We start from the raw sequence: 17526 nt of genomic DNA, 5'->3' as shown, positions 1-17526 counted from the left end.
TGACTCATATCCAGCTTCTCGTCCACTGTAACCCCTAGGTGCTTTTCTGCAGATCTGCTGCCTAGCCACTCGGTCCCTAGTCTGTAGCAGTGCATAGGAGTCTTCCGTCAAAAGTGCACGACTCTGCACTTGTCCTTGTTGAACCTCAGCAGATTTCTTTTGGCCCAATCCTCTAATTTGTCTAGGTCCCTCTGTATCCTATCCCTACCCTCCAGCGTATCTACCTCTCCTCCCAGTTTAGTGTCATCTGCAAACTTGCTGAGGGTGCAATCCACACCATCCTCCAGATCATTAGTGAAGATATTGAACAAAACTGGCCCCAGGACCGACCCCTGGGGCAATAATGAGGCTCCAATAATGAGGCTCCAATCCTGATTGAGGCTTCTGGTGACTACTGTAATACAAATATTAAATAAAGGTCCCATGAAAATGAAAACCTTGGTGCAACTTTAAATATGGAGCTGTATCAATACCTCCATAATTAAATAATAATAGCGTGAACTCTTTCAAAATTCTGTATCAGCAGCTGGTCCTTTCCGCCAGTTCCACTGTCTAGAGCTTTATGGGCAAAGTATTACTCTATACAGAACTCAAAAATGTCAGATGTATGCTGAAACTTGCACTAAAGACTCCCCCTCCAATTGGCAGCTCCTCTCTCAAGAGATCACTTTGAAGTACTGCCACACGTGGCTTTCTTCAATTTTTAGTTAAAAAAATCCCTATCCAACAGGCAACTTGTTTTTATTGATCCTTTAGGAAGTCACTTAAGAGTAGTTCTACAGTTACCTGTTTCGGACCATGTCAGGTGAGACCTATTGTCCATACAGTTTGGTTTTCTGTCCCTGGTCAACACCAGTTGCTTCAGAGGAAAATGTAAAACTCCCATACTGTACAGCTATATAGCAAGTTTCCCAGTGGGGAATTTCTTCTGTTAAAGCCGTGAGTGAGGCCCCTTAAGAAAGCCAAGCCTTTATGAAGTAACCAAAGGAAACTGTGAAGAACATGTGATTGTTACAGCTTTTGCTTCCACTTTGTGCATCTCTGAATAGTACAATTAAAACCATAAGAGGAATCCAGCAAAACAAGCCAGTGCTCCAGACCACACAGCACAATGATCCACAAGGACTTGATAGAGCACTAGTGAGCTTTTGAGGCAAGCTCTTGAGGGCTGGCCCCATACCTTGTCAAAGTGCTCGATGAGTATCTCAACCACAATGTTTTGGAACTTGATATTCATCATGGCAGCGACGGTGTCCTCCTGCGCCCGCATAAGGGTGGGGCCGAATATAACCCCCATGTTGGATGGGGACATCAGATTCTCTCTGCTGTGCTCACACACGCTGTTGGCATGGGTGGAGGAAAAGAAAAAGATGAGATTAGAAGACAATGTGAAAGGCCATTTAAAAATTGCAAGATTAATTAATTCAATTTCCTCCATATTGTAAAGCAGAACCAGGTTTCCCGTGCCCGTGAAGCTGCTCATAAAACATATATCTGGCTACGATAAGCACATTCTTTGGCTATGCAGAAAGCTTGAGAGTGCGATGTACTGGTATTGTTATTTGATCCCTTCAAATGTCTGGCTCCTCTTTTAGGAGGATCAATACCCCGGGAATCATTAGCTGTCCATGCTATATGCATGTTAAGTGAACCATTTATTTTGGAATGATTCGTTTAGCCAAGACATGCATTGGGATTTTTTTCCCAAAGAAGAAGAACTGCGTACAAGGATGGAATCTCTGAAAGATTTCAGAGAGATCTCTATGGTATCGTTTTTCTGAAAGCGTCATGGCTTTCAAGAAACAGAGTGCTATTTATGTAGCTGTGTTTAGATTTCAGTGCCATATGCAGCCCCACTGAATAGCACCAACTATGGAATGATTTATAGGCTAATCTAGGAAGAGACCACACAGTATTCAGGTATAGAATTGGAGTCTGAACTTCAAGGGCTGGGAGCAGAGATATTCTGATGCTGAGCTCCGAGTTTTACTTCTGCCACCTACCTCCTATTGGCATTTATGAGATTTGTGCCACCACAGACAAGGTGGGGAATAGGGCCCTCAATGCAAAACTCTGTGTAGGCAACAAAAGAACTACTATTAATAATGGGTCAGCCTGACTGTAAATGGTGCCTAAAAAACGGCATTGCCCCTTCTGCAGAGAGGTTTTTAAAAAATATCCTGTCTGCCAAAGGCTGGCGACGAGTCCAAGTACCAGTATCCAGCCTTCTTACCCCTGAAATAGAGGGGTTACGACCAAATAGCACGAAGATCCAAATCCCCATTTGGAGCTACAAAATAAATCCCTGTCCAGTGTGGTTTTACCAACCCAAACCAGCCCTGTAAATGTCGTGTTTTGAAAGTGGCTCTTCCAATTTGGCCAAAGCACATCCTTTCAATCTGGAGGCCAGTCCCTCCCCAAACCATGTCTGTTAGTGAGCAGAACTCCAGCACCTTTCCCTCCCCATGAGCTTCAGCATGGCTGGCACAATGAGCACCGTCAAGAGGTGACTCTCTGTATGACTCCCATGTGAGATGAGGATACTAGGTTCTGCACCTTGCATCCTCACATTCACTGTGAAAGGAGGGCAGGAAAACAGCAACTCCAGTGCCTTCACCATCAATGGACAGATTTTTATTGGTGCTGAGCGCTCATGGCACCAGCTGAAGTCAAACAGCAACAGGTGCCCAGCACCTCAGAAAGATCAGCTCCTAACTGGACATTAGGGAGGGCTTGAAGGCTAATGTGCCTAGCACCAATGCTCCTCAAAGGACAAAGCACATTGAATCCATAGTACAAGAAGTGTGTTCAGTATGTGCTTAATCTCCAGTCCCAGGGAACAGGGGTCTTAAAACTGCTCCAAAATTCCAGACATAATGTTGTTGTTAATTGGGCTGGCCAGACACTAGGTTTACAGCTCTGGTCTGTTAGACCATATTATCATATAAAAATTATTCTCTAACTTGGTGCTTCTCATAAAGCAGCCATTGACTGTAAGTGGCAGGTGGACAGGGGAATATCAAATACAGGGATAGCCACACAATTTGGGCAGTATATTCCCAGCTGTACAATAGTTGTCAAGGGCTTAATTAATTTGCCAGAGAAACAGGCTGGCTTCTCCGACTCCTTTTTTTTAATCTCTCTGGTTTAACAGGAATATTTACTGGATTCTGCTTACTTGACCAGGTGTCGTATGAGGAGTTCCAACATGTCTCTATTCTTCTCAGGTAGTTTATAAACCAGAGAGTGAATGGCTCCCAGCCTGTAATCTAGGTTCTCAGATTCTGGAAAGAAACAAGAGAGAAGTTTTTGCCTACTGCTTAAAAAAATAATCTGTGTTATTCCCTGAGGTGTGGGGCCAGCCTGCCAAGAGCAAATGAGAGCAACCTGGAAGGAGGGCAATTACACAGCAGCAAGGTTATCATCATGAGAAATGAAGTGACGAGGAAAGAGGTGAAATCAAGCTTAAAAGGGGCTCAGAGTGGGATTTTTCAACTGAAATGTAGTGCTGGTGAAATGTGCTGCATGAACAGAACCAATACAGCATGAGCAGCCGCTTCCCTCGCACACCAACTCTAGGAACCTCAGCCCAGATTGAGCAAAAGCAGTTTTAGGGCCAAGCGAGCAATTCAGGCCCCTCTGATGAGACTGTTCTTAGCATAGGTACTTAGTACTGTACATAGGGGTAAAATGCACAGGATTAATAAGCATCCAGTCAAGAGGCACAAATCAGCCTGGAACAATAAAATACACAATGCATACAGAACAGAGTGTGATCTTTACAGTTGGAAAACTGCATGGACATTTCTGAGGAAGGTAAGGGAGGGGGTTAATATTTCCATCTACCGAGCTATAATTGGTATAATAAGATAGAAAATCTAGCAACTCTTGGGTTTGAGCACAGTCATCTGGAGGAGGAGAATTTTTCTTTAGCAGAACGAGAAGCAACATTATTAATTTTCCAAGGGCCAAGGAGGTGCCAAGCTGCAGTTCCATGGAGCTGCAGGTGCTCACCACCTCAGGTTTGAGCCCAATGTGTTTTCCCCAGATATAAGACATTTTAAGACACCATCCTCTCTTTTATTAAGAAAGTTGCTTAAGTAACTGCATACCCAGGCTCTCTATCTCTGCACTTCTGCTCTAGATGTAATTATGAGGGTGCAGCTACTTTAAAATTATGAAAGATAAATTGCAAAGAGACATTTTACCAGGATTGAAGATGACCCAGGTTTTAAATGAGTCTTAGCTCAGATTCTGCCCTGTTAACATACTCATGTTATTTGCCTGACCTTTGTCAGTTTGGTCTGTTACTTAGCACTAGCCGCTCCATCAGAAAAATGCATTTCGCATACTTGAAGGTATTATGGGTTCAGCATTCCAGGACAAAACTCAGTGCCAAAGAGGGACATCTGAGACACTGCATGGCGATTGGGGCCTGTCACCGTATGTCTCTATTTACAATTTAAAAAAACATAAAGCTGTCAGGAAATAATTCTGCTAGCACAACTGGGCCAATTCCCTTTTGATACATATGATATAGACACACCCACGTATATTTTAAAAGATCCCCTTACTCCACGCCCCACCTTAAGTGTCTCTGAAGGGATCCAAACCCAGGCACACACAAGTACACTGTAATATAAAGGACGATGGGGACGAAATGGAGTCATCCTTTTAGAATGATCCCTTCAAACAAACTAAGAAACCGGAAGCAGGAATGAGGCTCTATTATAAGTACAATGGGTCAGATCCTCATCTAGTGTAAATCTATTGAAGCTCTGCCAATTACTCCCACTGAGAATATGGCCCAAATGGGTCAGGGACATGATCCTGAAAATGCCGAGTACCCTCAAATCCCATGGCAGGATTGAACTGTAAGATGCCATTCAGTGATGCACAGAGACTCTCTTATGACTTAGCATCCCAGCAAGTGAATCATCTGATTTTCCCTCCCTACCCAGGTCCCAGATGGATGTGGCTGGCTGCCATGACAGCAGCCCCTGTTGGATCCCATACACTGCAAGGCCAAGATGCTTGTCATCGGGGATCTGTAACCTGGCTACAACATGTCTCACTTGATCGGGAACTCCACACGTGCAACATACTCAGCGTTGTGTTGAGCTAGTGGAATAATGCCATTCTTATGCAGGATGGGGGGTATGAGGCCTATCAGTAGTGAAGCTGTTGGGACTTACTCGCTGCTGAGACCAGCTCTTTATGGAGTCGGTACGTCATGACAGGTTCAGCTAGATTCCTGAAACAAACAGAAACAACTCTGAATTCCTCAAAGAGCAGAGGAGCGGCTACGACTCTGTTCTCAGTTACATTGGAAGACGAACGGAGAGGAAAGTCATATTTTCCACTCCAACTCCCATGGATTCTTGAGGCTGCCCAATTGGCACTCTATCCTCATTTCTTTTATTTGCATAAGTGCACGTGAGGTTTTTACAACAGACACGATTTTTCAAACAAAAGACACCATCTTTGCCCAAAGAGTTCCAGCCCTGCCTGGGAGAGTCAAAAATAAGACAACGAGTGGGGAAGTTACCTGAGGTAGAATTTCAATGAGCTGGTAATTGTCTTGATGTCCCAGTCGCTGTTTTGGAGATCTACATCCCCTGGACATTTTGGATCTGGAAGAGGAAAAAAAAAGTGGCAAATACGACAAAATAAATGAGCTTTCAAACAAAGCCTGATTTTTTAAAACGAGTAACAAAATTTATGCTGGCAGGATATGCCCTAGTGGCAGAGGAAGATACAGCAGTGTGCAAGGGACACTGATGACTCCTCTTGGACAAGTAAAGCATAGTGACAGTTGCCAACACTGAGGCTTCGTCTTCACTGACACAAAGGTGTGCTTGTTTGGGTTTTTACAATGAGACAGCTAACTTGCAATGTTTATTGCACCGTAGAGTCCTAAGTGGAGATAAGCACTGACAGTGTTTCCCGAGACGTAGCAAGGTATGGCCCAGCCCCGTACCTCCCACCCATGGTGAACTCATCTCGTTTACCTTGTCGTAAAATTCAGGGTGAATTTGATTTAAATCAAATTGATTTAAATCATGATTTAAATCACTAGTCAGGTAGACTCGATTTAATCATGGATTTCTATATAAAGGTGCATTCTTGTTGATTGTTATAACCTTAATACATGTTCTTCACAACTCAGAGAGAGATGTAGGTTTTGTTTTTAGAAGGTACACACTATACATTTTTAAAGTGATTTATTTTGAAAACTGTTCATATCAGTTTTACAGCTATATCAGAAAATGAATGATTGGTTATTTCATTTACCAAAGATAATTGAAGCAGATATTTATGAAGTCATTGGGAGGTGAACTATCTCCAATTCAACAGGTTAATCATTAATATTTGGAGGATTTTCTTGCCATGCTGTATTAGGAAGAGAACATCACCAGACAGACATTTAAATTGTTTTAATTAACTAAAACAACAAAGTTATGTATTCTGGATTTCTTTCTTCAACAGCAAACACATAATATTTTAACAAAACAAGCATATGAATTTTTGAATTTAGCTAAACATTCAAGTTTTTTAAAATCAGGTTTGTTTTTGTTAAAATTGTTTTTAACTAAAATAGCTAAATTAAATTTTTTAAAAACAAACAAAGAGACATTCAATTGACTATGTCAGCCAGGTCAACATGAGAAATTTAAAATATTGGCTTCTGCAGCTAACTCAGTCGTCTTCACCTTCATTTTCCTGTTTGTTCATAATCTGGAAAAGAAAAACAAGCTTTCCTGCTTTTTCAGGTCCCAAACAATTTCTCAGTTTGGAATGAATTAGGCCAAAGGAAGAAAATATTCTTTCTTCACTGGCAGAAGAAGCTCCTGCTATTAAAAGTGAGATGTTCACTTCAACAGTGTCTGAATCCAAGTGCTTAAGTGACTTCCACCAGTTCACTGGTATGACTTTCTTTAAAACATCATCAGCAAACAAATATTTCTTGAGTGGTTCACCCTTAGCTCTGAAGTATATTGTAGTTGGCTTTATGGAGGGATGATCGCTGGATGTCCATGCCATAGCCAACTCCTCCTCTTCAGCAGTTAAGGTTTGACCCTGGTACCGAATATTGAGAATATTTGCAAGAAAATGAGCTGGAGATAGTGCTTGTCCCATTCGTTTTTTTAATGCTTGTAATTTAACTCTGTCATTGCACATTTCTCTTTTAAGATCTCATTCAGTTCCTTCCAAATTTCAACAGCGTCAGCAATAAAACAGCTATTCCCCTACATTTTGTTTAAGGCTACAGAAATAGGCTTCAGGGTACTCAGCATGTGTTCAACATTTCTCTTAAGCCCCGTGTTGAGAACTTTGGCTGTGACCGTGCCATCTATTTTTTCACAATTTTGTTCACAAACTGTCATCAGATTAGGCCAGTTCTTGATCTAGTGCTCAAAACTACTCAAAAGTCCACTACCGAGTTCCATCTCACGTCTTGTGGGAGAGTTAGCTTAGTTCCTCCCACTTTTTTCAGAGCAGTTGCTGCAAAGTGGTTGTTAGGGAAGTATTTTGCAATTTCAACAACATTAGCCTTTATTTCTGGAACACTGAAGTCTTTGGCTAGGAGGCGCATCAAATGAGCACTGCAACTGTATGTTGTTAGCTTGGGACTCTCTTCACTCTCTTCTAAATAATTTCTTCTCATCTTGAATACATTTGCAGCATTGTCTGTGACCAAGCTGCATACTAGACATTTGAATTTTTTCCCCATAGTTTGTTATAGCTTTTACTGCTACTTCTTGTAAAGTATTCTGCTGTGTGTGCATTTCCTGATGTATCAGTTGTTTCTGTAAGAAAGACATTCCCTTCTTCTGTTGTCACACAAGCACATACAACAGGATCATTGTGGACATTGCTCTACCCATCAAGACTCAGGTTAACAGTTTTACCCTCTAGGCCTTTTGCACACTGCTCAATTTCTCTTTCAGACAGTTGATCCAGCAATTTGCCTGCAAAATCTGCTCTGTTGGGTAGACTGTATCCTGGTCTTAATGACTGAACCATGTTAATGAAGTGTGGGTTCTCAATCATATGGAAGGGAGAGTCTGTTGCATAAACAAACCGGGAAATTTTTTCTTCGATTACCTCTTTTTGTAATCTGCTGGTTCTTATCACAAACTTATCTATGGTTGTTTCTGGATGATGGAGATTTTTTTTTCTTTTTGCTACAGGTGATATACTGTGGCTACATGACATGCATGATGTGACTGAAACATTATCATTGGCAGATAACTCTGAAACTATAGAAAATGATGGTGATCTTGAAGGTGGATAGTCTTCAGAATCCTGTATGTTGAGGATGGATTCTCCTAAACAAAGTAAGTCAATGCAGTTATTTAATTATTATTACCGTACTGCTCATTTAGTATTACTCATTGCATTCACTGACATTCAATACTACTTCAAAGGTGAAATTGTAAAAGGAAGATCTGCCTATTTTAGCTATTTATTTTTTTATCACAATTGCATCTAAAATGATAGTACCATAGAGTAACATCTATATATTTTGCTCAAACATGAGAATTCAAGAATAGTCCAGAAGGAAGACAGGAAGTCCTTAAGAAAGAAGTATGAAATAAAAAAGTTTACCAACCTGAAGATGCTGCAGGTTCAGACATGTTCCTTTCATCATCTTAAACGCAGCTTCCTCCTGAGAAGGAACACTTCTCATGATGTTGTTTCACTCGGGCAACCAGGCCTTGCATTTCTTGGTTGCACTGTTTGCATTTTGCACGCATGCCTGTCTTACCCACGGGTAGAGGAACTTCATTAAAATGTTCCCAAACTGGGTCTCTTTTATGGCCTGCTGCCATTATAGGTTTTCCCTTCTAGCGAGAGAATGGTATGGTAGATCTCAAATCAATGAAGGCTACACTCAGAAAGACCTCAAGACTTTTGGAATATGCTGCTCAAACAGTTCCACTTTTGTTCAGACTTCTTCTCTTTGTCCAGATCTATTCTGCCCCCAACAACCTTCTATTGCACTTTTTGTAATTTTGTACTTTTAGAGAGAGGTAAGGTATTGACAGTGTAAACAAATTTGCAGAGGGACAATAGGGTTGAGGTCTGTTATTTCTCACCTCTATATATTATTTATTTATTTAAAAACATTTTTGCTGTTAACAAGCATGTTATCTCTGGAGATACAAATCCAGTTTGAGAACTGCAAAACTAAGCATCTCTGATGGTATCTTCTAGACTGAGCACTGAGTCCTATTGGGTTGACAGAAAGATTATGTAATAATCTAAATAATCTATACAGAAGCCCCTGGAACCTCATAAAATTGGATCCCTAATCCATGAACTATTGGAACTAATTTACAAAACTTTTCTTAAACATTACCTAAATATATTGTCTTATACTTTAGAATTAGAATTTATAATCCCTATTCCATGATGAGATATCTTTGAGCTATAATGTATCTTAATTAAAACTACCTTTAGATAGTTTTTTTCCTCAAAAACCATTTTATCAAATAAATCTGATTTAAATAAAAAAATCTAATTTAAATTTTAAAAAATCAGATTTTTTTTATTTTTTTAAAATCATTGATTTTTATCTACCCTTGTAAAACTACAATGGGATAGCTAACACATCTTAGTTATCTCGTTTCTTGAGTTGAGCAGGAGGATGGTATACTTAAAATTAGAGGGGGAGGAGGAGGAAGGATAAGAATGTGGTGTTAGAATGGTCAAAACGATCATGCAACTAACAAAGATAATCACTTCTACTAGGAGTCTCCAAGATCAAAGATGAAAAAGCCTTAATTATTGCATCCTAGGTCCATTCCCCCAGCCAATGAAGGATTATTCTCTACTGTGTGTTCTCCACAGCTTTGTGGTCTATCCTTTAAAGCAGAGGTGGGCAACCTGTGGCCCGCCAGGGTAATCCGCTGGCATTACATGCTGGTCAGGTGGATATTCACCAGGAACACTCCCCTTGTCCTGTGTTCCAGCTTTATCTAGTCTTTCCCGCCAGACAAGCCATCCAGAATGGTTTGGATCTTGGCTATCTTAGCTCCACATCTGTCCTACAATGCTTGAACTGACTGTCCACCAGTTTGTACATCAGGGTCAGGAACCAGGACATTCCCAGAGCAGAGGCCTTGACTCTGGAGTGCATTCCCCATTTCCAGCCGAACACAGCCCCGTGTTGTTGACTTTCAAGGCATGCTGCAAGGATTCTCTGTTTACTCAGATTTGTCCGAGGATGTGGAGGATGATTTGGGGTGGCGTTCTGTGGGAGGGGCAGTTATTTTGTTTGTGCTAACAATGGTTAGTGGATGTATAAAACTGATGTAAACAGGGGGAGACTCAGCCCTTTGATCTAATTCTCATTTCCTCTAAGGCCCATTTACACTGCCAGAGAGGAGTAAAGGGACCTTCATGTAAATGAGAATCAGGACCTATCATCTATGGGAAAGAGAGTCTGTTTGGCAATTAGCAATGGTCTCTCTGTTTTGGGATCTATTTGCACTCTACAGGACTCCACTTCCACGTTACTGTTATCTCAATACCCTTTGCTTCTTAGTTTGAAAATGCAGGTAAAATTGGCAACATTTTAGCTTAAGGGGAGTGACGAGAGACTAGGTGGGAGAAGAAATTCAGAGAAGAAGGGAAAGAACACATCAGAAAGACTGGTGGAGAAGACCAGCAGCCTGGAAAGAAGGGCAAGAGCAGAGGGGATGCTATACATGACAGCATTTCACTGTGGAATCCAGTCCTCCTTGTCTTGCCTTACAGTACAAAAAAATTACAGTCCAGTCATCCAAGAACTGGTTATTCTTACCAAAGAAGGCATTCAGCAACTTCTGCACCTGGATATTACTGCCAACGGTTCGGTATACTCCCTCAGTAGTGATCCCTGCGCAGAAGAATGAAGAAAAGAATTGAGTGTCCTTTCAGAGTTGTAGATGTTAAACAGCGCCACCTAGTGTAGTAAAAACATCACAGGCTGTCCCGAGGCCTGCAATAGATTGACAGCACTTTGGTGAAGAGCCGAGTGAATAATGAAGCAGAAATCATTTTTTAAAAATTGCCCATGAATACCTCATGTTAACCTGGACTTTGTTAGGCAAAATGATTCGCCAAATAACTTCTGCACACAGTTCTTGTTCAGTAGCTAATAACTGAACAATTGGTTGAAAATATTCAGTATTCTAAATGGGAGCTGTTCTGACTGGACACAAAAAGTATATTTCTGTTCTTTGACTAGATCAGTGCCACTGTGAGAATTAGATTTCAGGGATGATTACTCTCAATCACAAATCTGAAATTCTCTTTTGGAAAATTCTGCAATATTTGCTTAAAATCTGCTATTTCTGGAAACATTAAGAACATAAGAATGGCCATATTGGGTCAGACCAATAGTCCATTTAGCCCAGTATCCTGTCTTCTGACAGTGGCTGGTGCCAGATGTTTCAGAGGTTAATGAACAGAACAGGGCAATTTATTGAATGATCCATCCCCTGCTGTCCAGTCCAAGTTTCTAGCAGCCAGAGGTTTAGGGACAACCAAAGCATAGGCTTGCAACCCTGACCATCTTGGCTAACAGTCACTGATGGATCTATCCTCCATGACTTTATCTAATTCTTTTTCTTTAACTTAGTTATGCTTTTGGTGTTCACATCCCCTGGCAAGGAGCTCCACAAGTTGACTGTGTGTTGTGTAAAGTAGTACTTCCTTACTTTTGTTTTTAACCTGCTGCCTATTAATTTCATTGGGTGACCTTTGGTTCTCGTGTTATGTGAAGGTATAAATAACACCTCCTTATTCACTTTCTCCACACCACTCATGATTATAGAGCTCTGTCATATTCTTCCCATCTCTTTCCTAAATTTAACAATCCCACTCTTTTTAATCTCTCCTCATTTGAAGCGGTTCCTAATCATTTTTGTGGCCCTTCTCTGTGATTTTGCCAATTCTAATATATCTTTTTTGAGATGGGGTGACCAGAACTGCACACAGTATTCAAGGTGTGGGAATATCACAGATTTATACAGCGGCACTATGATATTATCTGCCATATTATCTATCCCTTTTCTAATCGTTCTAACATTGCTAGCTTTGTCGACTGCTGCTGCACATTGAGCAGATGTTTTCAGAGAACTACCCATGAGGACTCCAAGATCTCTTTCATGAGTGGCAACAGATAAATTAGACTCAATAATTTTGTATGTATAGTTGGGATTATGCTTTCCAATGTGCATTACTTTGCATTCATCAACAATGAATTTCATCTGCCATTTTGTTGCCCAGTCACTCAGTTTTGTGAGATCCTTTTGGAACTCTTTGCAGTCAGCTTTGGACTTAACTATCTTGAGTAGTTTTGTATCATCTGCAAACTTTGCCACCTCATTGCTTACCCCTTTTTCCAGATATTTATGAGTATGTTGAACAGCATCGGGACCCTGCTATTTACCTCTCAACATTTTTTTATCAGTAAACTAGTTTGCTAGAAAAGTCACAGAAAGTGACTACAGTCAAAGAAAATTCTTTTAAAGTCTGGACTAATATTTGGAAATGTGTTTACATTATTTGCACAGCTCTACTTACGCTTTTAAGGAAGTTGGTGGTTATTTAGCATGGCTGGAATTTTAAGATCAGCGTGGAAGATCTATCACAACTCTCATTCATTGTAGAGGGAGTTGTGCGGTTAAAATCCTGCAGAATGCTTTGAAAATCTCACTCCACATGGTATGTTTTTCACAAAACAAATCTGAATAATTCTTTAAGATAGTCCCCAAACTCAAAATTGCCTGAAATATTTTGTAACCTATTCACCTTTGGCCTGCTACCAAGCATGTGATATTTCAGCCCCAAAGGAAAATTTCTGAGAAATTCACAAATGAGTGAAAACAAAATGAAAGTGAGAACTCAACCTTGACTAGAGTTTGCTCCTGCAAATGTTCTAATGGGGTGTAAGGTTTCTATTGTTTTGTAGGCACATTCTTTATCCTATGACGTGAGTCTCTGATAAAAGGTTTAGAAAATATGACCTATGAGGAAAGGTTAAAAAACTAGGCATGTTTAGTCTTGAGAAAAGAAGACTGAGGAGGAACTTGATAACAGTTTTCAAGTATGTTAAGGGCTGTTACAAAAAGGACTGTGATCAATTGTTCTCCATATCTATCCAAGGTAGGACAAGAAGTAATGGGCTTAATCTGCAGCAAGAGAGATTTAGATTGGATATTAGGAAAAACTTTCTGTAAGAGTAGTTAAGCTCTGGAATAGGCTTCCAAAAGGGGGTTGTGGAATCCCATTCACTGGAGGTTTGTAAGAACAGATTGGACAAACATCTGTCACGGATGGTCCTGCCTCAGCAAAGGGGACTAACCTTGTTGACTTCTCAAGGTCTCTTCCAGCCCTACATTTCTGTGATTCTGTGATTTTTAGATCCTGTTCGCTATATATTAGCGAAATCACAGCATAATCAAATACCATTCAAGAAAGCAAATACCAAAAGAGCAAACAGTTTCCAGATGCAGTACTGAGATCTTACCTTTGGTCTCTACTGCATTGATGCATTTCCTTACAAACTTGAAGCCAACCTCATTCAACTCCACTATTTCAAACAAAGGGAAGCAAAGTTAGGTGCCAGAATGTCAACATGCAATTACTGGTGGAAAACCCAAAGAGGTGTCAAGTTACTGCAGGCATTACACCTTGCAACAAGTTTGCTACATTTTTGGGGGCTGCATTTTCAAATCCACACACAAATAAGTGCTCAGGCACAATTTAGTATGCAAACACCTTGCTGTGTGGGTGCAAGTCAGGGTCTGTGCATGCATGTAGCCTACCTGGTGCACATACATTCAGGGATTTGCATGTATACATTGTGAGGGTGCTTGTGCAAAAGCACACCCAAATTTTTAAGAATCTGGTCAGAAATTGTTCATCTCAACTTGTTCTCCTTTTTTCCCTCTTGAAATTGCTTTAACAGTCGGCTTTTGAATTTTTTAATAAAACTGTAATTTGGAGAGTTCAACCACACATGAATTTCTGCCTGGCAAGAGCTGATCTGTGGCTTCTGAAGTACAGCAAAATCTGCAGTCCAACCTCTGTCACATCAAAGGAACACATAAACTTCCACGTATTCTTTATCTACTTTGTTAGATTGCAGAAAATGACAGGATTCTACTTAGATACCATATAGGTTAAGGAGAAGGCAGGTTTTTCTCCCCACTGATTAACCAATAGGATATCACAGGGTTTTCCTTGGTGGCTTCTAAACAGCAGACAGGTGGAAAACTAGTTTGCTTTGGGCTAATCCAAACCCCATTGAAGTGAACCAGACTCTTTCCATTTACTTCAGTGGGCACTGAATCAGGGCCCTTATTTCCTTACAGGACCTAGTCCTGCAACTTTACTCACGAATTCTTCCATTGACTTCAGTAGGATTACTTGTGTAATTAAGGGTCACAGGATAAGGCCGCATACGTGTTTATGTGAGTGATCAATGGCTTCTTACACTGAAATAGCTTTCGGTCTGTGGCAAACAGATATTTTGAACTTCTCTCAAATGTTAGTGTTTACTGTTCTTTTATTAGGTAGAGGAATGGGGCTCTGCATATCACCCTTCAGATCAGAAGCAGATCAGAAGCTCTGAGGAATGGTTAGAGCTACTCAGGAAACCAAGCTTTTCTGGCAAGAAATAATAATAAAAATAAAATCTGCATTCAATTATTTTTAAAGATGCAGGCGTTTTTGAACCAAATTCCAACTACAAATTTTGGTTTTGACTCAACACTTAGAAATGAAACAAAAAATTTTGTTTCAACTTAAAATGTTTTTTCATTTTCAAAAGCGAACATCTGAAGTCAAAATGAATACTCTTGTTTCAAAATGTTCATGCAGGAAAACCAAAATATTTCCTGAGAAGCAACATTTTGATGTGAAGAAAATTGGTTTTGACAAATTTGTATTGTTCTCTGGGAAAAACTTCCACACCCAAAATTGGAATCAGCTCTAATCCTGGCACAAACTCTCTAGGGAGAACTTGGGTGAATCAATTAACTGCAGACACCCCATGCCTGCCAGCAGGTCAGTCATAAGGAACCTCCCTGCTCAGAGCATTCTTACTGGAAACTTCAGATAGACCAGCTTCCAGGTAGGGTCAAAACAAATGTTAGCAGCGATTCAGTGCCTAGATTGCAGTGAGCTGTGTAGTATAAATTGATAATATCCCTGATTCCAAATTATTAAAACATAGGGTTTATCTGACTGCATTTGTATTACAGACCTAGAAGGAATGTGCCTCAGCATTGCCCAATGATAACTGATTGGTTTGAGGTGTATGTATGAAGGAGATTCTTCAATCCTAACTGCACACTAATTAAGATAAAGCAGTTTAAGAAAGTGCTCCCCAGCTCTGAGTAACTGACTGGTCAAGTCAGCCCCCAGAGGCAGAATGCAGATTTTTCAGTACTCATGGAGGGTACCTGAGTAATAAATCCACATAGTTTTCCAGTCCAACGTTCTGAGATATTGGAGGCAGTATGGTTGTAAGGACTTGACATTACTGACTAAGTGAATATGAAATGAAGGGGGGAAAGGTAAGAGGGATAACATTTTAGCAAGATAGAGACAGCTGTCTTGAGCCGTGGGCACGTGCAGATTCAAGTTATTAAACGTGCAGCATCAGAGACAGCGCTCACAACCTAGCTCTGATAAGGAGAGATGGGAGAACCTAATGGGGTGTGGAGTTTCAAGAAACCCCTAAAACTTTTTATTCTCTTGTTTTACATTTATGACACTTTTTCATGTTTCATGGAACTCTTTTCTCCAGTTAACTGAAACCATATTTTAAGCAGAAATTTAATGTTAATGCCGTGTAGTTTTCACTAAATGGATGCCTGTGCTTTGCAAACAAATATTCTTGTTTGAAAGACATTCTTGTCTGACTTCAATTGCAACTAAGGGGATAAAATCAAAGAAGTCGCACAGCAGCCCAGAACTCAAGTTTCGGTGAGAGCCAACTAGAACTTGAACCTCAAAGATTCAGAACTCCATTCTAAATTTGGAACCTGCATTTTATTAGGTGGGTTGAAATTTAGTGCAAATTCCTCCTCTACTTAGGGAGCTAAGGGCCTTATCTTGCACGGTGCTGATCACCCTCAACTCTCACTGAGACCTGAAGATACTCATCAACTCACCAGAGCAGACCCAAGAGATCTTTGGTCCACTTGTTCACTAAGTGGAGGGAACCAAGGAGCACGTGAGCAGGTGTGAGATACAGTCCATCCAGCATACAGCAGTGATGTGCACACTTGCAAACGAATATATTATACAACAACAATACAAATCAGATCTTTAATATTTCAGAAGAACAGAACCATGAATTACTCACTTTCTTCCTGTTTTGTGATGGGACTGTGGTAGATCTAAAGAAGAGAGAGAAACAAAAGCAAAACCAGGCACGAGTTGAGAATTACTGTCCAAGGAGGATACAGCCAGGGAAAACACACCAGGGAAAGCAAGTCACAGACATATAGTATTGTTTAATACTTTGCTCTCAAGAACAAAGTACTAAACAATATACAACCCTATATTCAAGAAAGGTGTAGTAGGCATCCATTAGTTTCACTGGGGTACCTGTTTCTCTTGGACACACCCTCCTACACTAAACACAAAGATCCTTTGTTTGTCGCTTGGTAAAAATTAGGTCTGGAAGCTATGCAGCTAGGCACAACTATATTTACACAGAATATCAATAAATTGCTTTCTTCACCATTATAGTAATCACATGATGTATATACTTTAATAACAATACCATGCACTTCTGTAGCACCTTCCCTCACAGAAGATCAAAACCCCCTTATGTACAATAACAAATTACACTGCAGTGGTTGAATACTGGACATTGCTTGAATTCTGAACAGCTGTCCAGTATGACCAAGGTCATACTCCTTATTATTCAATATTTGCATGTATTCACACAAATTGCTTTCTCTTTGTCCACAGGAAGGGTAAAGGAATCACTATTCTTCACATGGACACCCTGTGACTAGGTGTACGGGGCCCTTTGAGGCCTCGTAGTCCTACCATACCCCACCCCAGAAAAGGGGCAGTAAGGGTGGGTCCTGCAGGGCTGCCTAAAAAGGCTGCAGGGAAGCAGCCAATCAGAGCTCAACAGGCTCAGATAAAAGGAGCTGCAGGGCCTAAGCAGATCGGTTCCTGGTGGGGACCAGAGGAGCAAGGAGGGTGTTCTTTGCTGGAGTTCAAGGGAGACCCAGAAAATGGGTTCTGTTGACACTGATATTCCATGAGGAAGAACTTCAGCCCTGAGGTAAGGGTAAAGAGGAAGGGGCTACATGGGAAGTGACCCAGAAAAAGGCAGCAGCAACTATTACAGGAAGCAGCATGTGGCTGCTATTTATAGGGACCCTGGGCGGGATTTGAAGTAATGGGTTGGCCTGGGTCCCCCCACCAGCCACTGGCAGAGTGGCCTAAGCCCCAAGGAGGGGATAAGACTTGTTTAGAGGACCAAGTGAAGGGCAGGAC

The 17526-nt window shown here is 40.8% G+C and overlaps 1 protein-coding gene across 6 annotated transcripts in view; it reads right to left on the bottom strand.

Moving 5' to 3' along the window:
* The window catches only part of OPHN1 (oligophrenin 1), a 123221-nt gene that overhangs the window by 15580 nt on the left and 90115 nt on the right, over window positions 1-17526 (bottom strand). For all 6 annotated transcript variants that reach the window (XM_073360994.1, XM_073360996.1, XM_073360992.1 and 3 more), the window contains 7 exons: window positions 16373-16406; window positions 13526-13588; window positions 10814-10888; window positions 5549-5633; window positions 5196-5254; window positions 3179-3284; window positions 1181-1340 (listed from right to left, as the gene is read on the bottom strand). In XM_073360994.1, coding sequence (XP_073217095.1) covers window positions 1181-1340; window positions 3179-3284; window positions 5196-5254; window positions 5549-5633; window positions 10814-10888; window positions 13526-13588; window positions 16373-16406 — 582 coding nt within the window. The remainder of the gene's footprint in view (window positions 1-1180; window positions 1341-3178; window positions 3285-5195; window positions 5255-5548; window positions 5634-10813; window positions 10889-13525; window positions 13589-16372; window positions 16407-17526) is intronic.

This window comes from Lepidochelys kempii, chromosome 9 (genome assembly GCF_965140265.1).
Source record: "Lepidochelys kempii isolate rLepKem1 chromosome 9, rLepKem1.hap2, whole genome shotgun sequence".
Classification (NCBI taxonomy): Eukaryota; Metazoa; Chordata; order Testudines; family Cheloniidae; genus Lepidochelys; species Lepidochelys kempii.
The sequence above is the reverse complement of the archived record's forward strand: the minus strand, read 5'-3'. Positions and strand labels throughout refer to the sequence as shown.